Here is a 27,899-nt window from a genome sequence, read left to right on the forward strand (position 1 = left end):
AGCCGGACGGGTTTCGTAATCGCGTCGCCGCCGCTTCCGCCCTCAGCCGGCCCCACCTCTGCCGGCTCGTCCTGGGCTCCCCCACCGGGCCGCAGAGCTAGCCCGGGAAGCCCACACTGGCGGCCACGGAGCAGAGCCCCTCACCCCCGCCAGCTGTAGCTGAACGTCTGGATACCGGAGAAGAGCAGGTGAGGCCGTGCAGTTGGTCCCCCAGCCCGCCCGCCGCGCCGGCAGGGCCAGGCGGAGACACACCGGATGCGGGGTGTGGGGAAGGCGGATGTCTTGGGCTGCAGAGATGCTGGGGCGTTGGGAACGGGGTGCGCGCCCGGGGTGGCCGTCCTCATCCACCCTCCTGGGGTGCGCAGGCTGAGGCCGCTGAAGAGTAGAAGGAAAAGAAGGAACTGGAATGTTGGGGTGGGGGTGGGAAGGAGAGGGTCCGAAAGATTCCCAGGGAGGTCCCAATCCGGTTAAGGGTTGGGAAGAGCAGAGAACTTCTGGGTAGAGTTGGGTAGTAGGGGGAGACAGATAATGGAATCTGAGTGATTGAATATATTTGGGGAGGGGAGGCTTAGGGCCTAGCCCTCTTTCCTCTTAAGCCCCCAGAAGACCTTTCCTGGGGAAGGGGAAGGTTGGGGCTGGGCCTGTCACTTGGCTGAAATATGGAGTCCACTCCACTTCTCCAGAGCCCCTCCGCAGCCCTCCATGTCTAGGGGTCTGCACACAGGGACCAGCTGCTGCCCCGGGCTTCCAGCCAGAATTGCCCATTCCATTCTCTCGATTCTTTCTTTCTCTGCAGCTGCTTCATGTGAGGGCTTGTCAGGCCGCGGGTTGGAGGCCTTAGGGCCAGAGGCGGTGGGACCGGGTGAACCGGTTTGGGGCCCGAATGGGACCAGAGAACTAGCCTGTACATCCTTCCTCCCTGGCACCTCTTTCCTAACCCTTCTGCTCACCTCCCAACAGCTTTGAGACCCTCAAGTCCTAGTGTGATCTTGGTGGGGGTGGGGGGTGGCTTTCCCGGTTCCATATTTCACTCTTGCCATTTGGAACTCAGAGAGGCCGAGTTCTGAGCACCAAGGACGTGGCCTTATGCGGTCTAATCCTCATCCCTCCTGTTGATTTCTCAGCCCCTTCCCTACCCACTGTGGGGTTGGATTCGGTGGCTCTTCCGCCTGGGCTGACCAGCTCAGGACTTCATTTTTCCTGAACCCACTCTCTTCTGGCTGCTTTAAAGAAGAGTGGCCGCCAGTGGCTCTTACTTCCTTTTTTGGCTTTGTTCCCATCCCCCCTTCCCTGCGCTACCATCACATTCACCCTGACCTGTCTTCACACCCTGACCCCACCCTCAAGTTTCAGAGACCCTAATGTCCTAGGGAATGGAATTTCCTGGTCACATCTCGTCATCATTGGTCATTTCATGCCAAGTCCCACACACACACTTTCCCTCCACCCAGCTCTGGTCAGGTCCCTGGAAAAGAAACAGAAATGGCCTTGTTCTCTGCACTGCCCCTTTCCCTCTCTCCTCCTCCCCCTCTCTTCTCCTCTTCGCTCCCAGCACTATCCACCTCTGTCCCTCAGCTTTGAGCAGGGCAGGAGATGTTGAGGGAGAGTCCAGTCACAGTACAGCCTGCCTGCTGGTGTTGGGGGTTTCCTCTAATTCTTCATTTTCCCCCAACCCTTACCACCTGCCACCACCACCATCAGGATAAACCCTATGACTGACTCACTGACGTCCCACTGACCACAGCTCTCCTCTCTGGACAGCTGTGTTTTAGCTTCCGCTCCTTCTGGTTACTCCTCCCTTCCAGTGGTGAGAAGGGAAGTAAGAGAAAGCCTAGCCTCCTGGGTTCTCCCTTCCCCTAGACGCTGCATTTGAGTGTTTGTGTGATCTCATCTCAAGGCTGTTAAAAAACCTCTCTTTATGTGTGTATGTGTGTTGTTGTTTTTTTTTTTTTGTATTTGAGACAGGGTCTTGCCCTGTCACCCAGGCTGGAGTGCAGTGGTGCAAACATGGCTCACTGTAGCCTCCAACTCTTGGGCTCAAGTGATCCTCCTGCCTCAGCCTCCCCAGTACCTGGGATGACAGGCGCATGCTACTACACCCTGCTATCTTGTTTTTTTGTTTTGTTTTGTTTTTTTGAGGTGGAGTTTCGCTGTTGTTGCCCAGGCTGGAGTGCAATGGCATGATCTTGGCTCACTGCAACCTCCGGTTCAAGCAATTCTCCTGCCTCAGCCTCCCAAGTAGCTGGGATTACATGCATGCGCCACCACACCCAGCTAATCTTTTATATTTTTAGCAGAGATGAGGTTTCACCATGTTGGCCATGCTGGTCTCAAACTCCTGACCTCAGGTGATCCGCCCGCCTTGGCCTCCCAAAGTGCTGGGATTATAGGCGTGAGCCACCACGCCCGGCCTATCTCTTGTTTTTAAATCAGTCTGGGGTGCCAAAGCATCAGTGTTCCTGGCCTGGAAGAAAGGGAGATTCCTGTTCATGTTAAAGTGTCGTATTTATGAAACTCCCCTTTTTGGAATCTTTGAGGTTGTCTGTACTATAGGACTGGGGAAATGCAAGTGAGTCTAAGAAGAAACCCAGATGTGTCCTACCCTGGCTGGCAGTAGTGAGAAGGGAGGAAGTTCTTCCCTGGACACTAGTACTATTGGAAAGTTCCTTGTGTCTGGTTGACTGACGAAGCTTGAGGATGGAATTGGTGAGGAGGGAGGGGAGAACAGGTCACAGCTGGAGGGGAGCCTGGGCCCTATAGGGTGTGAGGCAGAGCAGAGTGGCAGATAGGACATGTGGACGGTGGGGAAAATATTCCTCATGGGACAGAAGATACCTGGCACATGTACCCACAACCTGTACACAGATGATCTGTATTGGACACACGTGGAGATATGGCCATGCCACACATGTGCAAACAGAGGTGTACACACAGGAGTGCAGTGATACAGGACACAGATAAACAGAATGTACACAGCCTTCAGGAAGGATCTCAAGGTCAGGTAATAAAGGAACTGCTAACTGGCTTCTGGGAGGGATTGGATTTCACTGGAGGGAAATCAGGAGGAACAGCGCAGCAGAGGGGGAAAACATTTCTCATTGTAGAAAGTCTTTCCTGAGGGCCAACCTGTCAGTTAGTCTCCTAGGACCTCAGTGGTCCAGGGCTTCCCTGTTCTTAAAGAAACTCTAGCATTCAGGGCAAGGTAAGAAAAAACGCAGGGACAGGGTGGAGACCTTGTTTGTGAGAACAAAAAACCACTATTTCCTCTTCAGAGTCACTTAAATGCCCCTCCCCTTCTGCCCTAAACTCAGAGAGAAGGGAGCTGGAGCTTCTAGCACCCCAAACTTTGCTAATTTCTGCCACTGTCCTTTGGTCCTCGCCCATCCTTTTAACTCTAAGTGCTTCTAGCCCCCTTCCTCTCCCTTGGTACCACCAGCCACTGCTCCTTAACCCCTTGGTGGCCTTTTGGTTCTGTTCCTTTAAGAGTCAAACTGAGGTTTGTAGTGTTTGGGAACGAGTGTTGGTGTACAGGTCTCGGGCCTCTCAGGGAGGACTGAGAAGATATAGGCTCATCAGGAGGTTTCTCAAGGATTGGGGGAGGGGGAGATTTCTCACTGATCTTTCTTTTTACTTTCTTCTAATCCAGGGTTCCGAGTCTGAGGAAGACATAACCTTGTGCCTGCCTGCCCACCTCTCTCTCTGGTCCTGTTCATCTCTCAGGCTCTGAGACACTGACCTTCACTGCTCAGTTAAGGGTTCCAGGGATTCTACTTTCTCTGGACCCATCCAGCTGAGTGAACCCAGGGTGTTGTTATATCTGGGGAGAGTGAGGAGTGGGTTGTCCAAACACCAGAGCAAGAGCCCTTTGGGGCCTCAGACAGAGGAGTGAAGCTGGAACCATCAGGGAACATGAGTGAATTTTGGCACAAACTGGGCTGCTGTGTGGTAGAGAAACCCCAGCCGGTGAGTCTCCCCACCCCCATCCTAACCCAAAGAGCAGTCAGTTTACCATGTGCTGTGAGGTGGCCACACCATCTAGGATCTGCCATCTAAAAAGCACACTTCTTGCCTCCCTCTGTGTCAGGAGCTTCTATAGTCAAGCAGCTGTATATGTGGAATAAAGGGCATTGGGTGATGGAAGAAGTGAATAGTCCTAGCTATTACCTCCTGTTCCTGTCCATTCTGAGCTGGGCGGGGTTTGTAGGTGGAGCTGCATACCTGTCAGTTTTCCCCATTATTTCGTCATCAGTCAGAGGTGACTTTGACGTGTCCTTTCTTTGTCCGGTGTTCACTCTACAGGCCACTGCCCTCACTACTCTGGTTCATGTCTTCTGTGTGCTTTTGTTGTTCCAGCTTTGCCTTTCATGCCCTAGTGGTTTCCCTGTTACAATGCCACATCCCCTCTTCCCACCAGGCCCTTAGCTTTTTAGTGGTTTTGAAGACTCTTCCCTTCCTCCACTCTGACTGGAGGAGGGGCCTTAAGACATGACTCCTTATCTTCTCCAAACAGAAGAAGAAGAGAAGACGGATTGACCGGACCATGATTGGGGAACCAATGAATTTTGTCCACCTGACTCACATTGGCTCTGGGGAGATGGGGGCCGGAGATGGACTTGCCATGGTAACAAGGAAATGGGGATAGGTTGATATGGGGGTGAGGTCTATAACCGTTCCTTCTTTTTGAAAGTTTAAGCTAGGGACATATGAAAATACTCAATGGGGAAGTAAAAACCTGGGATTCTAGTCCTGGTCACAAGTTGTGGAAACCTGAGACCTGGCATTTTAGGTGTCTGGGCCTAGGTTCTCTCATCTTTACAACTTAGCAGATTGTTCTTCACTGGGGTAGGGGGTATATATATCTTAATAGTTGGAGGGCTTTTTCCAAAAAGCTTGTAATCCTCCCTTCTCCTAATTAAGAGCTGCTATCTCAGTGTCAGAGTAAATCATATATTTAGGAGTGTTGGGACAGGAAAAAAGCTGAGCACCGTCATCCTAAACAATGTCTAAGATGCACTTCTGTTCCCAAAATAAGGGAAATGGGTCTAAAGATAGTCTTTTCCCAGATCCTGAAACTCAGGTATATAGGGGAGAATCCATTGTGAGGGAATATTAGTAAAAGACCCATTTTACCTCATCCTCATGAAGGCCAGTGTGAAAAGCGGCATTGAGACTCCCCTAGGAGGAATGGCGGTTAGTAGACGGCTGCTATTGTCAAGGAGATGGCATCAACCTTTTCCTTGGAGGGCACAAAGTAGAGTTCTTACTGTAGGATATGAAGACTTAGGAAGGTGTCTCACATCTGTTTTTTCACAGACAGGTGCAGTTCAGGAGCAGATGAGATCCAAGGGAAACCGAGATAGGCCATGGAGCAATTCTAGGGGCTTATAGCTCCAATAATGGAACGGTGAGTGATTAGAGAAACCCACCCTACACCTCAGCCCCCATAACAACACAACCTGATACCCTGACGCAGAACCCTGATCTCATGCAAGAAAGAAAGGTGTGGCCAGGCGTGGTGGCTCATGCCTGTAATCCCAGCACTTTGGGAGGCTGAGGTGGGTGGATCACTTTAGGCTAGGAGTTCAAGACCAGCCTGGCCAATGAGGCAAAACCCCGTCTCTACCAAAAAATACAAAAATTAGCTGGGCACAGTGGCATGCTCTTATAGTCCCATCTACCTGGGAGGCTGAGGCATGAGAATCACTTGAACCCGGGAGGTGGAGGTTACAGTGAGCTGAGATCGCGCCACTGCACTCCAGCCTGTGTGATAGAGTGAGACTCTATCTCAAAAAATAAAAAAAAAAGAATGGGAGATAGGGAGGAATTAGAAGGGAAGATTCAAGAATGTGGGATCTAAGCTGGGCATGGTGGCTAACGCCTATAATCCCAGCACTTTGGGAGGCCGAGGTCAGCGGATGACTTGAGGTCAGGAGTTTGAGACCAGCCTGGCCAACGTGGTGAAACCCTGTGTCTACTAAAAGTACAAAAATTAGCCAGGCATGATGGCACACGCCTGTAATCCTAGTTACTCAGGCAGCTGAGGCAGGAGAATCACTTGAACTCGGGAGGTGGAGGTTGCAGTGAGCCTAGATCGTGCCACTGCACTCCAGCCTGGGCAACACAGCGAGATTGTCTCAAAAAAAAAAAAAAAACAAAAAACAACCGTAGGATATAGAAAGACTGAGAGGGTGTTGTGCAGATAGAAGTAAAGAACACACTGTGGAAACAGCTTAAAGTCTGCACTAGGTAGTGCCTTCTTCCTAAAGCCTTGGTTTTCTTTGAGGCTAATCTTTAAGAAAAAAATTTTTTTTTTTTAAATTTCAGGTTCTGCCATCTTGAAAACCCCATTCTGTTTCCAGCCCAGAAGAAATGCTGCCCCTACCAGATCCCTCCTTGAACCAGTGATCTAAGGACCCCTCTTTTCCCTATCTGCCTAACAGTGCCTCACAAGGCTTGGGGGCTGGACTCCCTCTACTCCCTCTGGCTATAGCCCCTCCTGGAGATGGGGTCAAGGCAGCAGGACTGACCAAGTGACTACTGGTTAGCCAGAGGAGCTCAGCTGAAGCCCTGGACACCCTCAGATCTGAGATAGGAGTTCTCTAGGAACCTGGAATGAGTTCCTGTCTCCTGAATGATGGTCTGGGTGCCACCTGTTTTTAAACTCTTAACCTGGAACTCCTTAAATGGGGTAGGTGGGTGAAATTATCAAAGCTGAAGCTGGCTTTGCTGAAAAGCTCCCTACCTCCCTGCCGTTCTTCCTCCTGGAATGAACTAAAGCAGATGTCAAACGGGCTGGTGGGGGTGACTACTCCCTTTTCCACTCTTTAGATTTCAGACCTTAGGCTCACAGCCCCTCAATATCTCTCTGCTAATACCAGTGTCTCTCTCTAGTTAGGCCTCTAATCAATCCTCTGTTTCTGTTTACCAGCTTCCCAGCAACTTTCCTCTTTTAAAATATTAAAAATTTAATTCAGGTTCTCTTAATTATCCCCATCCTGCTGTTGCCTCCACCCTTAACTCTATCCCTATTAGGAACCTTGTTTCCCACCGAATAAGAGTTAAGGTAAGAGATAGCTTTTCACCTGATGACATTCCATTTAAGTCTTGGGGCATTTTTCCTGCCCTCTGCCAACCTCCCTGGTGGCCCAGGTGAGAGGAGGAAGAGGGGTCTGGAGAGAAACCCAGAATGCAGCAGAACTAGGAGTAAGTCCATCTCAAGGTGAACTTCTGATCATTGAGGATGGTGAGATAAATAGGTTGAAAACAATCATCTGTGAGTTTAGGAGTCTTAAGATCCTCACAGCACGGGAGCAGGGAGAGGCTCTAGAACAAGGTTTCACAACCGAGATGCCTTTGACATTTTGGGCTGAAGTGTTCTTGGTAAAGGATACCTGTTTCCTGTTTTGTGCATTACAGGATATTTGGCAGCATCCCTGGCCCACCCTAGTTATGACAACCAAAAATGTCTCTATACATTGCCAAATTTCTCCTAGGGGGCAAAATCGCCTCCATTTGAGAACCACAGCTCTAAAGTCAAGATATTTTTCTCTGAAGTGATTTCTGCTTGGCACGCTACCCTCATCATGTTACTCATCTTAAGCCCGAGCCATGGATGAACTAGGAGCTCGTATAAATGAGGCTCAGCAGGGCTGCACATAATCTCCAAACAATTCTTTATTCAGTGTTTTGCTTGTGCTCGCGTGTTGCTGTGATGGACAGGTCCCATGCTCCTCCATTCTCGCCCTCTGGAGAAGTGGTTCCTGCAGTGTAGATATGAACAGGGTATGGTAGGATTGAGGATGGGGGAGAGAGAAGCAGTAGATATACTCCTTATCCTCCCCAAATTTTAAGCTCTATTTCTGTGCCCTAGTCCTAGAACCAGACACACATTAGACTCAGGGAGTTTTGTCTGAAGACCAGGTCCCACTGCCCCCCCCTCCGGCTGAAGAGTCTGCTTTAGATGGGAAAACAACGTAGGAGCAGGGGTCTTTAGGCACTTTCAGTATTCTCAGGTGTTCTTTGTTCTGGCCCTTCCAGGGTAATAAGGAAGGCAGAACAAGACAGATGAGCTCCTGCCTGCTGTGAGACAAGGCTGGGGTCTCATTCCATTTGCAACAGGAAACATCCTGTTCTATGGTAGTGGGGTCAGGAAGGTAGGAACTGGTATCCATTCTGCCAATTCCACCACCCATTCAGTTTGCTTATACCTACAGAGCAGTGACTGAGGTTCTATTTTTTTTTTTTTAAATTTCCATGTATTTTCTGCCATTTTTCAGGGTCTAAGATTGGTCCTACATTCCCAATTTACTCTCAGTTCCAGTCAAGCTGGTTGCTCTGAAAGTAACCCAACTTGTTGCCCTAAAATACCTCAGTAGCCTGAGTGTTATACTAGAGATCTAAAGGGTTAACAGGATAGGGTAGAAAGATTAGAGACTCCTGGAAATCTCTGGTTACCATGATCTTCAGCCCCATTTAATACCTGTTCTTTGGACACAGTCTTTTTCCTTTGGTGCTCTCTTGCCTTTAGCTACCTTCTCTAATATGTATGCTACCATCACTAATAAAGTGATGGGAATGGGTTTGAGAGTCATAATTTATATTAAAAAGTTGTTGGACTTTTAAATACATTTTTCAAATAAAAAAATTTAAGCAAAATAGTTGCACAGTAATCACTGCAGGTGTGTGTTGGATTAAAGGATGGATGTGGCTAATGAAGATAACTCCTCCAAAGTGGCCAAGATGGAATTTTGTACCAACATTGCCCTTCTGAGGAGAGGGCCAAGTATTATGAAGGCAAGAAGACCAATGTCATCTTTCAAGGGCTCAACTCCTTGTTCTTCCTACTCCCTTTTCTTAGCGTTTATTTGAGATTTTTCAAGCCTGTAAAAGAAGTAGTTGTTTTAAAACAATGTTGGAAATGAGGAAAATGAGCAATATCAACATTTTATCCTGAGGGACAGGGAGTAGGGAATAAGCCAGAGGCTGCTAGTTACACAGTTCAGTCTTAGTGATGAAGAGATTTACGTCTCTCCTCCCTCAGGTACCTCTGTAAAGAAACACAAGACCAAACAATGTATTTTCCAGTTTTGTTTTTCTGTTCTGAAAATATCTAGTGGGTGCTAGGATTGAAAGGGCATGAGAGGTTGAGATGCTGATATCTCCTCATGTGGATGAAGTGGCCATTACCTCTGGTTTCTGTCTATCTGGGTAAGGAAAAAAAATAGAGAAAAAGGGAAATTACAACCACATCTATATTCTTTCCCTTCCTTGCTTCATCTCCCCCTCCCACAAACCCATATTCCCTCAACCCTATTGCCCACCCTTTACTTATTTTTGTATGCAATAATGGTACTGGGCACACAAGGAGAAAAACAGAAACAAGCAAAATGACCAAGCATATGCTTTATCACCTTTCCCTCCTCAAAGTCCTATCATCTGTATCAATTGAAACCTTATCAAGTCAATCAGAACCTTTGGTAATTCTGGGTAAAGCAGAGGACTATCCTTCCTTGTCCCGGAAGGACAGTTCTCCCAGATGGTAGTGGTGAAGAGGGTTGGCACTGGTGTCAAACCTGATTTAAATCTCATGGCTCTGCCACTTACTAGCTTTGTAAACCTCAATTTCTTCATCTGAAAAGCGGGGATAATAATACCTCATAGGGTGTGAAGATCGATTCAGGTAAAGTGCACATAGTAAGACCTCAAATTTTGGCAGTTGTTGCTATTAAGCTGTATTAGGTCAAAACTATTAATTGATTAAGATCCTCCATATCTGTTAATTATCTGTGCATCAAAAAGTCTTTATGGGCTGGGCATGGTGGTTCATGTCTGTAATCCCAGAATTCTGGAAGGCCAAGGTGGGCAGATCCCTTGAGCTCAGGAGTTGGAGACCAGCCTGGGCAACATAGTGAGATCTTGTTAGCCAGGCGTGGTGCATGTCTGTAGTCCCAGCTACTCAGCAGGCTAAAGTGGGAGGATTGTGTGAGCTCAGAAGACGGAGGCTGCAGTGAGTTGTGATTGCACCACCACACTCCAGCCTGAGTGATGAGAGTAAGACCCTGTCTTGAAAAAAAAAGTCTTATGGCCAGGGGCACAGTAGCTCATGCCTGTAATGCCAGCACTTTGGAAGGCTGAGGCAGGAGAATTGCTTGAGCCCAGGAGTTCAAGACCATCCTGGGCAATATAGCGAGACTTTGTAAAAAAAAAGAAAGAATTTCCAGGGCTAGGCTCAGTGGCTCATGCCTATAATCCCAGCATTTTGGGAGGCCGAGGCAGGTGGATCACTTGAAGTCAGGAGTTCTAGACCAGCCTGGCCAACATGGTAAAACCCCATCTCTACTAAACAAAAACAAAAACAAAATTAGCTGGGTGTGGTAGTGGGTGAGTGCCTATAATCCCAGCTAGTCAAGAGGCTGAGGCAGGAGAATTGCTTGAACCTGGGAGGCAGAGGTTGCAGTGAGCCAAGATCATGCCATTGCACTCCAGCCTTGGCAATAAGAGTGAAACTCTGTCTTTAAAAAAAAGTATTTCCAGTCTTAACTATTAACTATTTGGTCACTAATCACCTAATGAGCAGTAAGACATTTTACCTAATGACCAACCAGTAGTTGCTCAATAAATAATAGGTGGAATCAGCTGGGTGTGGTGGCTTAAGCCTGTAATCCCAGCACTTTGGAAGGCTGAGACGGGCGGATCACGAGGTCAGGAGATCGAGACCATCCTGGCGAACACGGTGAAACCCCGTCTCTACTTAAAAAATACAGAAAACTAGCCGGGCGAGGTGGCGGGCACCTGTAATCCCAGCTACTCGGGAGGCTGAGGCAGGAGAATGGCGTAAACCCTAGAGGCGGAGCTTGCAGTGAGCTGAGATCCGGCCACTGCACTCCAGCCTGGGCGACAGAGCAAGACTCCGTCTCAAAAAAAAAAAAGGTGGAATCAATGGCTAACATTGTGAATAACCAATGCATGTTATGAATCAATAACCAGGTAAGTCAGTAACAGTTCATGTAAGCAACACTGGCTGGCTTAGCAACTGGGTTTTAGATATCAAGACTTTTCAGATCCATCATCAAAGACTCTGGCTTATCACCAAACACTTACTGGTTGCATCTCTGTGAACACTGAAGAGAGGCTATTCCAAATATCCTCCAGGCCAATCCTGACCTGTTTCCAAAAAGCCAGGGCTGGGCAGGGGCTGGTGGGTGGCAGGCTGGGACTGCTTCTGAGGTGGATGGTGGGGAAGGGGGTAGTGGTGGCCCTGGTACTGGTGGTGCTCTGAGAGGCACAGTTGGTGTCAGTACACAGACTTGTGTCCAGGGGGCACTCTTCCCGAAGTCGGTTGCAGGGACATTGTTGGTAGGTGCAAGGCTTGTGCTCCGTGCGGAGTTGGCTCAGTGCCCCAACTCTAAGGCGCCCGGAAAGGCCGTGCAGCTTCCCAGACCGGCTCCGGCTCATGGTGCCCGACTTGCAGTGGCAGTGCCACGGGCCCCAGGGCATCAGCACCAGTCGCAGATCCTCAGGAGGTGGCATGGCTGTAGATGAGGGTGACGGCCACCGGCTCGGGGTAGACCCGGGTGTGGACCACTGGCTCAGGGTGGCCTCCGAGCCTGGCGGGTCCTCAGTAGACCTCCCGGGGGAGTGCGGCAGGCTTGAAGTCATCCTGATTTCAGGCTCCTGACTATTGGCTATAAACCTCGTGCTGGAACTCCCCGCTGTACTGGGAGTCACACTGGGAAGCTCTCTGCTGGTGTTATCCTTTCCGGCATTAATCACAACCCCCTCTTCCGAAGACCCATCCTCCTCGTTAATGGTGGACGACCGGCTAAAGCCGGTGGACACCGTGGCGGCCAAGAGCTCTGCAGCCGCCGGTCCAGCCAGGCGGTCGGCGTCGGCCATGGCATCATTATCGTCCTCTAGGATTATCCTCGTCTTCCGGGGAAGAACAGGCCGGGCGGTGCTCCGGTAGCTGCGGGTCCTGGGGCCCGCAGAGCGTAAACTGATCCTCTGCATTGCGGTCGGAGTCTGGGTCAGGCCTTGGGCCCCCGCCGCCCGGGGACCCAGACTCAGCAGCAGGACCCACAGCAGCGCGCCGGCGGCGGGGACCATGGGGCTGGGCTCTTGGGGTTGGGAGGGAGGCCACTGAGGCAGGCCCTGCCTCCTACCTTCGCTCCCTCCCTTCCGCTCTAGACCCACTGGGTCGTTTGAACCGAGGCCCGCGGGGAAGGGGGTGGGGTTCGACGCGCAGGCGCCCGCGCACCGCGCGGGGTGCTCCTAAGGAATCTCTGCGGCAAGAACTCTGCCAGAACCGAAAGAAGGTTTGGGATGCAAGGGGTGGTGAAAGAGTCGTTCACTTCTTTGGAGTAGAGCTTAAATGTCTCATCGCAGTTTATTAGTCTCTACAGTTCTAAATTTACTAAAGCGCAAAATACAGGTTTTGAAAGCACTCCTTCCCAGGCTCACAGGCAGCAGACATGACTTAGAAGGAAAAAGGGCATACAGGGGTTCTTCAAGATTTAAGGAGCTGACTCTCCTGGCTCCCAGCAGGCAGGCTGGCTGTCAGGTAAGCCTCTTCCATCCAAGGTGGAAGGATCACAGCCCCTCCACTTAGAGAGGAGGAAAATGAGGACCCAAAAAGATGATTTGCCCAAGGTTCTACAGCTAAAGTAGGATTAAAACCCAGAGCTCTGGCCGGGCGCAGTGGCTCACACCTGTAATCTCTGCACTTTGGGAGGCTGAGGCGGGCAGATCACGAGGTCAAGAGATCAAGACCATCCTGGCCAACAAGGTGAAACCCTGTCTGTACTAAAAATACAAAAAAATTAATTGGGCGTGGTGTGTGCCTGTAGTCTCAGCTACTCGGGATGCTGAGGCAGAAGAATGGCTCGAAACAGGAGACAGAGGTTGCAGTGAGCCGAGATGGCGTCACTGCACTCCAGCTTGGCCACAGAGCCGGACTCCAACTCAAAAAACAAAACAACCCCAGAGCTCTGCATATCCCATACAAAATGACCCTACATTCAGCCTTCCGCCCCAACAACTGGAATGAAAGTCACCCAGCAGACCAGCTTCCCAGTCTCAAAGCCCTGCTGAAGGCAGGGTCATGCAAAGGACAAAATCCCACTGAGAAGTGAAGATCCAGTGGTACTGAGATTGGGGATAAGATGATTTACAAAACAGCTCAGATGTTTCAGGGATTCAGGTGTAGGCAGATCACTAACTGGTTCTAAGGCCTTTTATCCAGTCCTGTGTTAGGTCCCTCCTGAGCCATGGAGATCCCGGTCCAGCCTAGGAGAGGGAGGGGAGACGAGAGGAGAGAAGAGGTTCAGGGGCAGGACTTGGGTTTTACTTTCTGTTTTGGGGAGACAAGCCAGGTGAACTGGAAGAGCTAGATGATTGGGTTGAGTCATCATTTAGCACTTTTGCTCCCTAATACCCTCTCCCCCACTGGATATCATCTGTTCACTTCCAACACATCTCTTCCTAATTTCTAGGGCCAGTCGGAATCTCCTCTGCACTGTGATTATTCCTTATTGCCTCTGCACTTATATATATAGGTTTTTTTTTCATTTATTCTTGTTGGATGCAATAGTGTCCTTCATTTCTTCTCTGGGTGTGTGCAGTTTCCCCATATATATTAAAGCACCCAAAAGCAGGGCCTCTGTCTTTTCGTTCTTTTGTATGTCCCCCAAGGCATTAAAAAAGTAGGGATTGGCTTTACACATCCCACCCCCAAAGCTTTATCCTTAAGTGTGAAACTCACTGTCTGACAGCTTCAGGGATGTGGACTTGATCCAGGGATACGAGTTGCGCCAGCTCCCCCAGGCTGTCCAGAAAACGGATTTTTCGTGTGAATTTGGAACTGAAAAGAGAGAATAAACCAGCTGTGTTTTGTATTGGGAGAAGGGTTCCCAAAAATCCTTGCAAAGAAAAATGTAGAAGTAGAGTGGTTAAGGCTAGAAAGAATCAAGGTGGAGAAAGATCTTAATCTTGATTTTGAAAATGGGGGGAAGGAGAAGGGAGTCCTTGTTCCTAGAACTAGTACCTGATGAAGGGCCGAAGCAGTGCCAGAAATGCCTTCACATACCATGTAGCATGGACAACCACCAGGGCTCGCAGGTTTTTCCGTAGCCTGAAAAACAACAGGAGATCATCCTATTTCTTCTTCCACCTTTATGTGTGAAGATCAAGTGGAACTGTTTTCTGTACTGTAACTTCCTTCACTTCTCTAGTTTCTAGATTTATCTGGTACTTGGGTCTAATCCCCATTCCGTCAGCTGTAATCTCAGCTCCGCCCATCTTATTTAGCCCTCCATGATCCTCATTTTTAAAAAACTCTCCTTTCAGATTTTTTTTTTTTTTTTTTTTTTGAGACGGAATCTCACTCTGTCGCCAGGCTGGAGTGCTGTGGTGCGATCTCGGCTCACTGCAACCCTCCACCTTCCGGTTTCAATCAATTCTTCTGCCTCAGCCTCCCAAGAAGCTGGGATTATAGGCACATGCCACCATGCCCAGCTAATTTTTATATATTTTTAGTAGAGATGGTGACTTGTCACCATGTTGTCCAGGCTGGTCTTGAACTCCTCACCTTGTGATCCGCCCACCTCGGCCTTCCAAAGTGCTGGGATTACAGACATGAGCCACCGCGCCCAGCCACCTGGTCTTTTTCTGCTCCATTTCCCTCTTGTGCCCTACCCTTGCGTAAGTTCCTTTTGCATGCTTTTGCATCGCTCCATGACCAAGATTACTTATAAAACTCTAGGTGGAAGAAGACCAGCAAGGACAAAAAAAGGAAAGGGGGCAAGAAGAGAAAAGTGAGCAAAGGGAGATGGGGGAAACAAAAGGGGAAAAAAAATCCTGAGAAGGAAAAGAAGACATAGGGCCAGGGACAGTGTCTCACGCCTGTAATCCCAGCACTTTGGGAGGCTGAGGCAGGCAGATCACCTGAGCTCAGGAGTTCAAGACTGGCCTGAGAAACATGGCAAAACCCTGTCTCTAACAACAACAACAACAAAATACAAAAATTAGCTAGGCATGGTGGTGGCGCATGCCTGTACTCCCAGCTACTTGGAAGGCTGAGGTGGGAGAGTGGCTTGAGCCCGGGAGGCAGAGGTTCCAGTGAGCCATGATCGCACCACTGCACTACAGCCTGGTGACAGAGAAGACACATAGGTCAGTGATGAAGGCAGAGAAGAAGATAATGGAGGTATGGAAAGGGAAATAAATAGCAAGACTGAGAGAAGAGAAGAGTGCTTCCTGTGTGCCAGGCAATATGCCACACTAATTTAATTGCTTTTCACAAATACCCAGTGGCAAAAGTATAATCATTGCCATTTTACAGATAAAGAAGCTAAAGTGGCCAGGTGCAGTGCCTCATGCCTATAATCCCAGCACTTTGGGAGGTGGAGGCGGGCAGATCACTTGAGCTCAGGAGTTTGAGATCAGCCTGGGCAAAATGGTGAAACTCCATCTCTACAAAAAATGCAAAAGTTAGCCGAGCATGGTGGCCCATGCCTGTAGTCCCAGTTACTTGGGAGGCTGAGGTGGGAGGATCGCTTGAGCCTGGCAGTCAGAGGTGGCAATGAGCCGAGATCATGCCACTGTACTCCAGTCTGGATAACACAGCCAGCTGAAGCTGAAGCCCAGGGAGGTTAAGTGACTTGTCCAAAGCCATATAGCTAGTAAATGGTAATGTGGTAATGGCAAGATTTGAAGCTAGATTTCCCTGACTCCAGGAGAGGACAGAAGACAAAAGAGCTGGGAAAGGAACATGGAAGGACAAAGACAATAGGAAAGGACTAAATGGAAGAAGAAATAATAGAAAGGTGGGAAAAAAAGATGAGATAGACAGTTGTAGCCCTCTCATCCCAGGTCTCACCGCCGATCCAGGGTACGGTAACACTGGCGTATCCAGCTCAGAGGTGGAACTTGGGCCCTGCTTGTGCCTCCACTCAAATGAACAAGCAGGTAATTTTCAGCTACTAGCAGCTCCAGAGTTCCCACCATATACCTAGGGGGATGAAATTGCAGGGAAGGTATGTGTTGGGGGTTTCAGGGAGTGAGAGGAACATTACTGTACTCTCCCATCAGCTACTGATCTTTGAAGGAGTTCTTTTTCACTTTTCCCTCCCTAACACTGCCCTGTAGCCCTTCAGGCCTTCCACCTCACCTAAACAAGTGTTCCATGACATAGGTGTAGTTGGGGATGCTGCTTCTAGGTAGATAACAGGAAGCAAAAAGGATGACAGCATTGAGGCCATCACCGTGGTAACCTGGAGAGTATAAGGGGAAAATTCATTTGGTCAACAAATATGTATTGATAGATAGTATATCTGTTTAAATTGAGGGACTCTGAGGGTCTTTGGAAGTTACAGGATAGATTTTGGATCCAATGACTGAGTCTCCAGCTTAGGCATTTTATTAAGAAGCCATAGCTCAGGCCGGGCGCGGTGGCTCAAGCCTGTAATCCCAGCACTTTGGGAGGCCGAGACGGGCGGATCACGAGGTCAGGAGATCGAGACCATCCTGGCTAACACAGTGAAACCCCGTCTCTACTAAAAATACAAAAACTTAGCTGGGCGAGGTGGCAGGCGCCTGTAGTCCCAGCTACTCGGGAGGCTGAGGCAGGAGAATGGCGTGAACCCGGGAGGCGGAGCTTGCAGTGAGCTGAGATCCGGCCACTGCACTCCAGCCTGGGTGACAGAGCGAGACTCCGTCTCAAAAAAAAAAAAAAAAAAAAAAAAAAAAAAAAAAAAAAAAGAAGCCATAGCTCTTACCCTCCATTTATGCTAGCCATTACCTCCATGAGACAGGACTTTCTTATAGGGCTCAATGACAGTCATGTCTACGCGCTGCTCCCGTGGTCCGATTCGGAACACCCTCCAGTGACGTCCATCTTCTCCAGCCACATCCCACATACAACCTCGGCCCAGCCTTTCAGCTGCCTCACTGGCACCCAGACCCTCTGCCCGGGGTAGTTCATCTAAAAGAGAGGGATGGGGAAGGATCAGGCGATTTTCTACCTTCAGTTTTTTGTAACTTCCTCAGATTCCTAGTTTGTTACTCTAATCTGTCATTCCTCGATTTTTTCCTTGATTTTTTTTTTTTTGTTTTTTTTTTTTTTGAGACGGAGTCTTGCTCTGTCACCCAGGCTGGAGTGCAGTGGCCGGATCTCAGCTCACTGCAAGCTCCGCCTCCCGGGTTTACGCCGTTCTCCTGCCTCAGCCTCCCGAGTAGCTGGGACTACAGGCGCCCGCCACCTCGCCCGGCTAGTTTTTTTGTATTTTTTAGTAGGCACGGGGTTTCACCGTGTTAGCCGGGATCGTCTCTCGATCTCCTGGCCTCGTGATCCGCCCGTCTCGGTCTCCCAAAGTGCTGGGATTACAGGCTTGAGCCACCGCGCCCGGCCGATTTTTTTTTTTTTTTTTTTTCCTTTTTTTTGAGACAGAGTCTCACTCTGCCATTCAGGCTGGAGTGCAGTGGTGCAATCTCAGCTCACTGCAACCTCCGCCTCCCAGGCTCAAGTGATCCTCCCACCTCAGCCTCCTGAGTAGCTGGGACCACAGGCACATGCCACCACGTTCAGCTAATTTTTTGGTAGAGATGGGGTTGTACCATGTTGCCCAGGTTGGTCTCAAATTCCTGAGCTCAAGCGATCTACCTACCTTGGCCTCCCAAAGTGCTGAGATTACAGGCATGAGTCACTGCATCTGGCCTTTTCCTTGACTCTTTAGCCCTGTTTTGTCCCATCAACCCAATATCTTGCTGGTTTCTTTCTCCTGTGACTCACTATCCTCACCTTTTAACTAGATGATGGACTTAGGATGACCTTGCACTATGACCCTTAGCAGTATCAGGTATTTTTTGAGATTCTTTTCTTTTCTTTCCTTTTTTTTTTTGAGACAGTATCTCATTCTGTCACCCAGGCTGGAGTGCAGTGGCGCAAGCAATCTTGGCTCACTGCAAACTCCGCCTCCCGATTCATGCCATTCTGCTGCCTCAGCCTCCCGAGTAGCTGGGACTACAGGCACCTGCCACCACGCCCAGCTAATTTTTTTTTGTATTTTAGTAGAGACGGGGTTTCACTGTGTTAGCCAGGATGGTCTCGATCTCCTGACCTCGTGATCCACCCGCCTCGGCCTCCCAAAGTGCTGGGATTATAGGCATGAGCCACTGAGCCTGGCTGAGATTCTTTCTTTCTTTAAATGATTTTCCCTAGATGAGCTCATCTAGTCCCATGTCTTCAGTTCCACCAGTAAGGAAATGATGTCTGTAATCCCAAATTTGCCTCTCTAACCCAGGCTTTTTTTTTTTTTTTTTTTTTTTTTTTTTGAGAAAGAGTCTTACTCTGTAGCCCACGCTGGAGTGCAGTGGCACAATCTCAGCTCACTGCAACCTCCACTTCCTGGGCTCAAGCGATTCTCTAGCCTCAGGCTCCCGTGTAGCTGGGACCACAGGCATGCACCACCATGCCCAGCTAATTTTTGTATTTTTTGTAGAAACAGGGTTTTGCCATGTTGCCTAGGCTGGTCTTGAACTCCTGAGTTCAAAGCAATCAGCCCACCTTGGCCTCCAAAAGTGCTGGGATTACAGGCATGAGCTACCACACCCAGCCTGTAACCCAGGCTTCTGTTCTAACTCTAGCCATATCCCTAAATGCAGTGAGCCTATATTGCACCACTTTACTCCAGCCTGGACAACAGGGCAAGACTCTGTATCAAAAACGAAAACAAAAACAAAAACATCTTCACTTGGTGTCTCCTTGTCATCAACAAATCACCAGATTCAAAAGGGAACTCAAGGCTGTGCTCAGTGGCTCGTTCCTGTAATCCCAGCACTTTGGGAGGCCAAGGCAGGAAGACTGCTTGAAGCCAGGAGTTTGAGACCAGCCTGGGCAACAAAGTGAGACCTCATCTTTACAAAAAATTTTAAAAAATAATAAAATTACAAATTACAAAACAATAACAACAACAAAAAAATGGAACTCATAATCATTCTCTTCTGCTTTGGAGGGCCAAGGTGGGAGGATCACTTGTGCCCAGGAATTCAAGGCTTCAGTGGGCTATGATCATACCACTGCACTCTAGCCTGGGTGACAGAGTAAGACTTTGTCTCTAAAAAAATACTAATAATACAGCCTGGGCAACAAGAGCGAGACTGTCTCAAAAATAATAATAATAATAATAATAATAATAAATAAATCATTCTTCTTATTCTCCCTCATATTTCCTATTTCCTTTTTTTTTTTTTTTTTTTTTTCTGAGATGGAGTCTTGCTCTGTTGCCCAGGCTGGAGTGCAGTGGTGCGATCTTGGCTCACTGCAACCTCCACCTCCCAGGTTCAAGTGATTCTCCTGCCTCAGTCTCCTGAGTAGCTGGGACTACAGGTGCATGCCACCCCAGCTAACAAATTTTTTGTATTTTTAGTAGATACAAGGTTTTGCCTTGTTGGCCAGGCTTGTCTCGAACTCCTGACCTCAGGTGATCCACCTGCTTTGGCCTCCCAAAGTGCTAGGATTACAGGCATGAGCCACCATGCCCGGCCATATTTCCTATATTGATGAATGACTCAATCCATCTAGCTGCCTGAATGAGAAAACTGTATTATTATTATTATTGTTGTTGTTGTTTTCTTTTAGAGACAGGGACTCACTCTGCTACCCAAGCTGGAGTACAGTGGCTCGACCTTTGCTCACTGCAGCTTTGACCTCCTGGGCTCAAGTGATACTCCCACCCCAGCTTCCCAAGCAGCTAGGGCTATGGGTACACATCAGCATACCTGGCTAGTGAGAAAACTGCATGTCATGTGAAACTCTTTCTTCTCTATCAGCCCTGAAATCAACTGGACTCCAGATTGTCTTCCATCTATCTCTATGATATTCTTTCATCATCCTTTCCATACTGCTATCCTGGTTTGTGTTCTTAGTATTTCTCACCTGGCCTTGGTACTAGCCTCCTGACTGCTTTCCCTGCCTCTACTCTGTTTTTTTCCAATCCACTCTCTATACCACTGCTAGAGCAAGTTTTCCTGTCTTCTCTACCTTTTTTTTTTTGAGACAGGGTCTTACTCTGTCTTCTAGGCTGGAGTGGAGTGGCATGATCTTGGCTTACTGCAACTTCGACTTCCCAGGCTCAGGTGATCCTCCCACCTCAGCCTCCCGAGTAGCTGGGACTACAGATGTGTGCCACAAAGCCCGGCCAATTAAAAAAAATTTTTTTTTCGTAGAAATAGGGTTTCACTTTGTTGCCCAGGTTGGTCCCAACTTCTGGGCTCAGGTGATCTGCCCTCCTCAGCCTCCCAAAGTGTTGGGATTACAGGTGTGAACCACTGCACCCAGCCTCTTTAGCTTTTTATTCAAATGATAATATATTATACCCACCATTCTGCATGATCTTTCCATAGCAAGAAAGAGCTGCCTTTTTTTTTTTTTTTTTTTTTTGAGACGGAGTTTTGCTTGTCGCCCAGGCTGGAGTACAATGGCGCGATCTTGGCTCACCGCAACCTCTGCCTCCCGGGTTCAAGCGATTCTCCTGCCTCAGCCTCCCAAGTAGGTGGGATTACAGGTGTGTGCCACCATGCCCAGCTAATTCTGTATTTTTAGTAGAGATGGGGTTTCTCCATGTTGGTCAGGCTGGTCTCGAACTCCTGACCGCAGGTGATCCAACCGCCTCAGCCTACCAAAGTGCTGGGATTACAGGCGTGAGCCACTGCTCCCGGCCTAAGAACTGCTTCATTTTAAAAAATAGTTGCATAGCCAGGCACAGTGGCTAAGGCCCATAATCCCAACACTTTGGGAGACTGAGGCAGGAGGATTGCTTGAGGCCAGGAGTTCAAGACCAGCCTGGGCAAAGTAGCAAGACCCTGTCTCTACAAAAATATATAAAAATCAGCCAGGTGTGGTGGCATGTGCCTATAGTCCCAGATACTTGGGTGGCTGAGGCAGGAGGATTGCTTGAGCCTAGGAGGTTGAGGCTGCAGTGAGCCAAGATCGTGCATTGCACTCCAGACTGGGCAACAGAGTAAGACTGTCTCAAAAACAAAATGTTGCCTAGTATTTAGTATTCCACTGGATGGATGCACCATAACATACGTAATATCTTACTGCTGGATCTTTAGGTTGTTTCCAATCTTTTCAGAGTCATTAAATTTGATCATGTTACTCCTTTCATTAAAACCTTACTGGGCCAGGCATGTGGCTCACACCTGTAATCCCAGCACATTGGGAGGCCAAGGCAGGCAGATCACTTGAGGCCAGGAGCTCAAGATCAGCCTGGCCAACATGGTGAAACCCCATCTCTACTAAAAATATAAAAATTAGCCAGATGTGGTAGTGCATGTCTGTAATCCCAGCTACTCAGGAGGCTGAGGAACAAGAATCACTTGAACCTGGGAAGCAGAGGTTGCAGTGAGCCTATATTGCACCACTTTATTCCAGCCTGGGCAACAGGGCAAGACTCTGTATCAAAAACAAAACACAAAAAAACTTATCATGACTCCCTATTGTCTACAAGATAAAACCTAAACTCCTTAGCATGGCAGCAAGGGCCTCCATGATGTGACCTTTGTCTACTTAACCCAGCAGCACTATCTTTTGTCATTCTCTCTTCACCTCCCAGCCCTTCATATTAAAATAGTCATGCTCATACTTTGAACTCACCAACATGCCATACTATTGCTTGAGTTGCTTCTGCTTCTTTTCCTTAGAATGCCCTCTCTCCAACTACCTGATAAATGTCAGCTTCAGCTTTCAACACTTAGCTCAGAATCATCTCCTTCATGAAGCCTTTCCTAACATCTCTCAGGTAGAACTGACTTTTCCTTCTCCCTGTCTACACTGTACCCTACACATGTATAGATCATAACCTTTAACTGCATTTTTTTTTTTTTTTTTGAGATGGAGTCTTGCTCTGTCGCCCAGGCTGGAGTGCAGTGGCACCATCTCGGCTCACTGCAGGCTCCACTCCTGAGTTCACGCCATTCTCCTGCCTCAGCCTCCCGAGTAGCTGGGACTACCGGCTCCCGCCACCACGCCCAGCTAATTTTTTGTATTTTTCGTAGAGACAGGGTTTCACCGTGTTAGCCAGGATGGTCTCGATCTCCTGACCTCGTGATCCACCCGCCTCGGCCTCCCAAAGTGCTGGGATTACAGGTGTGAGCCACCGCGCCCGGCTCCTGCAATTATTTTTATATATGTTTGTTTCCTACTAAGCAGGGAATTACCTGTAGGGCCTCTCTTTATAACCCCAGTCCTATACATGATAGTATATAACAGGCATTCTATTAAATTTTCCTTAATAAACAAAGGGCTCCCCTCCCCCTCTACTGACTACTCTCACATTGGACCTATAAGCCCTACTGTTCCATTTGAGGAAACTAATTTTGCTGGCTGCAGCCCTTGGTCCCACCTTATTAGTTCTAACTGCAATCCCATTAAGTCCATCCTGATCCTTTAGCTCTAGCCTCTACTTCTACCAGCTGAGTCCTCTGGTTTGTTTCCCACCTTCCCATTCAAATTCATGTCCACTGTCCAGCTGCTCCGAGTCTGAAGGTGTCTCCAATTCGTCTACCTCCAGGTCAGAACTGCCATCAGGAGAGGAAGGCGTAGACTGGGTGGGCGAAGCTCCATCATTTCCAGGCCCCTTAGTCAGACTCAGCCGCAACTCTGGGGCAGAAAGACGCTTGCGCATGGGGCGCTGGCCACACAGGGCTAAAGTGCTGGGGGTACCTGCAGTTGGAGAAAGGGGGAAAAAGAGAACCAAGATGGGTGTGTGCGTTGGAGGGCCGAGAGGGCTAGAATTCCTGTATGTGAAAGTGATAATATCGGTTGAACGCTGAAGAAGGACTGACGCAGGGGAGATTTGGGGAAGGGGAAATGGAACTGTAAAAGGATAGAGGTGGTATAGCCCTTTACTGGACTGGAATCAAGAACTTGAGGCCTGGTTTCTACTTGACCTACCTGCCTGTGAATCTCCTTTAGGGTCTCCAGGATCTTCAGAAGGGTCAACCTCCTCAGGAAGCAATCTAGAGGGGAAGAGATTAAAAGACGGCAGAGATATACACCAAAGGCATCAAGCCAGGACTCAATATATAGGTTCTCTCTCCCCACCATGATTTTATCACCTATGCTTTCTTTTTTTTTAATTGTTTTTTGAGACAGGGTCTCACTGTGTTGCCCAGGCTGGAATGCAGTGTCACAATCATAGCTCACCGCAGCCTCTACCTCCAGAGCTCAAGCAATCCTCCCACCTCAGCCTCCCGAGTAGCTGGGACTACAGGTATGCACCACCACACCTGGCTAAATTTTATATTTTTGTAGAGATGGGGTTATGCCATGTTGCTCAGAGAAGTCTTGAACTTCTGAGCTCAAGTGATCCACCTGCCTCGGCCACCCAAAGTGCTGGGATTACAGCCATGAGCTGCTGCGCCATCCCCTCCGTCCATTCGTGACCATCCCTCCCTTCTCCCAGCTGCCCTCACACATCCTCACCTAGGGAATTCTTCATCCTGCCATTCCTCCTTCAGCTCCAATTCCCCATGTCTCAGGGCTGCTTCTAGTTCTGGGGCTTCTGCAATCTCCCTGACCCTAAGACAGCCCCCCAAGAAGAAAAGATTAAGGGAATTGAATAGTAGGTAAGAATAACTGAAATGAAGAACAGTAATTGAGATACAGAGCAGAGGGCAGGCCTTCAAAAGAACTTATATCTCTTGCCTCCTATACAGATGTTTCTCTTACCTTCACCACTTGCTAGAAGTAGATTACCTGCTTGTTGGGTTTGAGAGCAGAGGAAAGATGGAATGTAAAGTTAATCATATTTACCTCTATAGCAATTGCTCCACCTACGAAGTTGGGGTTAGAGATATCCCACATTACAATGGGCTGGAACCCAGCTAGACCCACCCAGCTATCACTGAGCGAAGTCAGGAAGACGGCACCTAGTCAGGCCTGCCTTTCCTCCACCCAGCTGGGGAGTGGCTAAGGGAAAACATGGCATAGGTGGAGGGGTGGAGGAAGAAGGTAAGGAGACAGATTTGCCACAATGAGAACCTGGACCTAAACTCAGTTCTGGTTCAGCTTTCCTAATGGCCATTCTGGAGGGTGAGGGTTAGAAAACAAAGAACACAGGCAGATTTATCAGATACAACATATTATAGAAACTTCCTTTATTTTTAAACCAGGGAATGATCCTGGAATCCCCTGTTCCCCAGATCCATACCATACTGACATTTCCTACCTACAACCACCCTCATCCCTTCTCTGCAGATTCTCTTACAGTCTTGTCTCCTTGAGGAACCTGAGATTTGACCCAGTAAGAGCTGGGTGGTGGGGAAGTCTCTCAGGACTATTTATTCCCTGTTACCAATCAAGTGAGCCAGGATCTTACTTACCCAACATCTGTCTTTTTTCCTGCCTCTTGTATAGTTCCCATCTTCACAAGTCTTCCTGCCTCCTTCTTTAAACACCTAGGAGTTGTTGGGGAGCTGGTTGTCCCAGCCCCCAACACTTCTTTACCTCTTTTCTGTCTCAGCTGTTGTAGTTCTTGCCTCCAAGGAGGGAGGTGTGGAGGGGAGGTAACCTCATCTTCAAACAGGTTTTGCCACCTCCTCTCCCCAGGAGCAGGTTTGCCCAAAAGAAAAACCCTGCCTCCTGTGAGGGGGCGGATTTTGGGGAGGAGAGTGCATTTTCTAGGGGGGCCAGTCTTGGGTGAGTCTAGGAAAGCAATTGTTCTCCTTTCCAGACACCATATATCCCTCTCAAAGTTGCTCTTTACACAAACAAGCAAAAAACCAGTAGGAACCGTGGTGTTTCTGGCTGGGTGTGGTGGCTCACGCCTGTAATCCCAACACTTCAGGAGGCTGAGGCGGGTGGATCACCTGAGGTCAGGAGTTTGAGACCAGCCTGACCAACATGGAGAAACCCCGTCTCTACTAGAAATTAAAAAAAAAAAAAAAATTATCCAGGCGTGGTGGCGCATGCCTGCAATCCCAGCTGCTCGGAAGGCTGAGGCAGGAGAATCACTTGAACCTGGGAGGCGGAGGTTGCAGTGGGCCGAGATTGCGCCATTGCACTGCAACCAGGGCAACAAGAGCAAAACTCCGTCTCAAAAAAAAAGAAAAAAAAAGAAAAAGAAACCATTGTGTGTGTTTCTAAGATTATGTTATCTTGGGTCTACTTTTCAAGCATAAGGAAAACTGGGGAAACGGAAGCATGTTATAAGGAGGTTTCTGGGAGAATAAACAAGTTGAACGGGAGGCTGAGGATGAGGGGAGACAAAAGCCTGTTGCTCCTTATTCCCAAAAAGAGTCAACAGAAAGAAGACATTAAGTACAGTAGGAAGAAGGGAGATGAATTTTGAGGAGACTGAAACAATTATCAGAGAAAGGCCTGAATACACTTATAAAAAAAGACGGTAAGACCCCCAAACAGGAAAAAAGTATTTTTAATACTATAACAAAATGCAAAATAAAGTACCCAAGTTACAAAACATAAATTCCTTTGGTTCATAATCACACCACTATTTTTACCTTCCACATAGCTACAGACATCACACCCTCAAAGTGAAGTCAGACTGTCCCCCTCATACTGAAGATGTCATGCCAAAACCATCACATACCCCACTGTTCAGTGAAACTGTTGGCAGCTTACATGGAACAGAGCTGTAGGGTAGGAAAAAGGGGAAAGGGTTGGGTTAAAAAAAATGGGGAGACTCTACACATGCAGAACAAGTCAGTGAGAGGGAGCTCTCTGCTGGGTCAACACGTCATGAACCACACCCCTATTCATGCTACATGAGGCTGAGTCCTTGCTACAACCACAGAGAAATACAGACAATCGAGTGAACCTGAGCACCCCCAGGGATAACAGAAGAAAAATACAGAGAAGCAGAGGAGAGAAAGAATGGCAGCAAGAGGCAAATCACAGAATACCAGGGAACACCTAGTCCAAACCCTGTTTTACAGATGGGGAAAGTGAGACCTGGAGTAGTGAAGTGTCTTGCCAAAATACATAGTCTATGGGAGCATTAGAACTCCATGCTTCCTTTTAATATGAGCAAGGAGAAAAAGAGACTGACAAGAAATTGATAGGCCTGCTAAGGCAGGAGACAGACCCAGGCCTCTCATTCCAGTTATGCTGTCTTTTTGGAAGAGTGCCTGTGAGGTCATTAAGGCCTTTCTAGGTGGTTTCTTGATTCTCAAGAATCAGGGTTCTGGGTGGCTCTGGGACAGAAGGGTTCAAAGAAACAGCCAGGCCACCTGATCAGGACAGAAGACAATGGCCTCTAATCTTCTCCCAAACTAGATCTGAAACAGTCACAGTAAGCTCAGAATAGAAATTCAGCGATCTCTGAATCAAATGCCATCACCTAAATGGTGGCAAAAAGAAAAGTCATTGAGCTAGCAATCTGCTGTAGGCTGAACACTGGAATAAGTTTCCAAAGTGCACTCTCTTTTCTCTCTAGCTTGAGGCAGGTATTCAATAAATACTTGAATGAATAAGTGAATAAATGAATACATGGAGACCATCAATGAAAGTTCAGTTCCATGACAGATATTGGTTCTGTTCAAGATCCAAGCTGAGGACACTTTTGGGGACTACATTCTCTTTGTCCCACTGTGCTGGGACTGCAGATGTGTCACATCGCGCCCCTGGCAAATAAAATAGACAGAGGTGCAGATTTAAATAAAATTTGAGGCCGGGCGCGGTGGCTCAAGCCTGTAATCCCAGCACTTTGGGAGGCCGAGACGGGCGGATCACGAGGTCAGGAGATCGAGAGACGATCCCGGCTAACACGGTGAAACCCCGTCTCTACTAAAAAATACAAAAAAAATAGCCGGGCGAGGTGGCGGGCGCCTGTAGTCCCAGCTACTCGGGAGGCTGAGGCAGGAGAACGGCGTAAACCCGGGAGGCGGAGCTTGCAGTGAGCTGAGATCCGGCCACTGCACTCCAGCCTGGGTGACAGAGCAAGACTCCGTCTCAAAAAAAAAAAAAATTTGATTGGTAGAGATTAGGGGGAAAAGGTGGAAAGCCATTCTTAAAGCAGCTGCTTTCACTTTTTTTCTCCTCTCAGTTTTATGAGAACAGTATACCAGATCCTGGAGCAATGAAGACAGAATTGCTGAATCTCCAAACATCTCAAAACATGCATTTGAAGTGAGTCAGGTAGCCTCACCCACTACCTCCTCCCTTCTCAACAGTCATTTCTTGGACAGGGAGGCTGTGGTAGACTGTGACAGTGAGATCTGACTGCACTTCTCAAAGACAGCCTCAGCGGAGAGTTTAGGCAGCCCCTGATCTAGAGGGCACTCATCCACCAAGCTGTTCATGGGCGTGGGGGGCAGCGGAGGGTCCTCCTCATCTTGACTCAGTCCAGAAATCAGGGAGTTACTTGCCCTGTCCAATTCCTTGTCCACCTGCTCCCTGGACACATCCGCTGTCTCAGGCTGTCCTGAAGGGATCTTCATGGAGTCAAAATACACTGACAGGGCTTCCTGGAGCAGGGGCAGAAGTTTCTTCCGAGAGACCTGGGTGTTGCCTTGAAGATAGGCATGGAGGTTAGGGTGGGTGCTTGAGGCAGGGGTCAGCTTCAGGGGTGGAGAGTGGGAGCATTCCAGGACTCCACAGATCTAAAGAGAAGACAATAACAGGGAAATGATACACAACTTGCTGTAGCAAAGTGCTGAGGCTTCTAAGTGAGAGGCTTCCTCTATAGAAGAGGAAGCTTTCAAAAAGTAAGTCGGCAGGGTGTGGTGGCTCATGCCTGTAATCCCAGCACTTTGGGAGGCCGAAGCGGGCGGATCACCTGAGGTCAGGAGTTTGAGACCAGCCTGACCATCATGGAGAAACCCCATCTCTACTAAAAATACAAAATTAGCTGGGTGTGGTGGCGCATGCCTGTAATCCCAGC

At 48.5% G+C, this 27,899-nt stretch overlaps 4 protein-coding genes across 15 annotated transcripts in view; 1 reads left to right on the forward strand and 3 right to left on the reverse strand.

Annotated features, from left to right (window-relative positions):
- Positions 1-32: 32 nt before the first annotated feature.
- Positions 33-8,655, forward strand: CDC42SE1 (CDC42 small effector 1). Of its 3 annotated transcripts, none has more exons than XM_005541943.5 (6): positions 33-188; positions 2,866-3,001; positions 3,647-3,963; positions 4,511-4,621; positions 5,314-5,404; positions 6,325-8,655. In XM_005541943.5, exons 3-5 carry the CDS (start codon positions 3,910-3,912, stop codon positions 5,386-5,388), a joined length of 240 nt encoding a protein of 79 aa, XP_005542000.1. In that variant the 5' UTR covers positions 33-188; positions 2,866-3,001; positions 3,647-3,909; the 3' UTR covers positions 5,389-5,404; positions 6,325-8,655. The 3 variants fall into 3 exon arrangements, with proteins under 3 accessions (XP_005542000.1, XP_005542001.1, XP_005541999.1); XM_005541944.5 differs by having other exon boundaries at positions 2,866-2,996; XM_005541942.5 differs by lacking the exon at positions 2,866-3,001.
- Positions 8,656-9,076: 421 nt separating this feature from the next.
- C1H1orf56 (chromosome 1 C1orf56 homolog) lies at positions 9,077-12,216 on the reverse strand. The gene is made up of 2 exons (XM_005541941.5): positions 11,101-12,216; positions 9,077-9,203 (listed from the first exon to the last, which is right to left on the reverse strand). The coding sequence occupies exons 1-2, from the start codon at positions 12,103-12,105 to the stop codon at positions 9,183-9,185; spliced, it is 1,026 nt and encodes a 341-aa protein (XP_005541998.2). The 5' UTR covers positions 12,106-12,216; the 3' UTR covers positions 9,077-9,182.
- A 144-nt stretch (positions 12,217-12,360) lies between these two features.
- BNIPL (BCL2 interacting protein like) lies at positions 12,361-24,519 on the reverse strand. Of its 2 annotated transcripts, XM_005541940.5 has the most exons (10): positions 24,382-24,519; positions 23,483-23,578; positions 22,952-23,016; positions 22,496-22,720; positions 16,796-16,978; positions 16,166-16,268; positions 15,875-16,006; positions 14,042-14,128; positions 13,760-13,858; positions 12,361-13,284 (listed from the first exon to the last, which is right to left on the reverse strand). In XM_005541940.5, exons 1-10 carry the CDS (start codon positions 24,420-24,422, stop codon positions 13,248-13,250), a joined length of 1,068 nt encoding a protein of 355 aa, XP_005541997.2. In that variant the 5' UTR covers positions 24,423-24,519; the 3' UTR covers positions 12,361-13,247. The 2 variants fall into 2 exon arrangements, 1 of the variants encoding a protein (XP_005541997.2); XR_012415087.1 differs by lacking the exons at positions 15,875-16,006; positions 16,166-16,268.
- Positions 24,520-25,415: 896 nt separating this feature from the next.
- PRUNE1 (prune exopolyphosphatase 1) overlaps positions 25,416-27,899 on the reverse strand; it is a 31,523-nt gene continuing 29,039 nt past the window's right edge. For 7 of the 9 annotated variants that reach the window (XM_045364172.3, XM_073996081.1, XM_073996068.1 and 4 more), the window contains one exon: positions 25,416-27,618. In XM_045364172.3, the coding sequence (XP_045220107.1) occupies positions 27,190-27,618 (429 nt within the window). In that variant the 3' untranslated portion in view covers positions 25,416-27,189. The remainder of the gene's footprint in view (positions 27,619-27,899) is intronic. The other 2 variants (XR_012415081.1, XM_005541947.3) reach the window with 1 other exon arrangement.

Source organism: Macaca fascicularis, chromosome 1, assembly GCF_037993035.2.
Source record: "Macaca fascicularis isolate 582-1 chromosome 1, T2T-MFA8v1.1".
Taxonomy (NCBI): domain Eukaryota; kingdom Metazoa; phylum Chordata; class Mammalia; order Primates; family Cercopithecidae; genus Macaca; species Macaca fascicularis.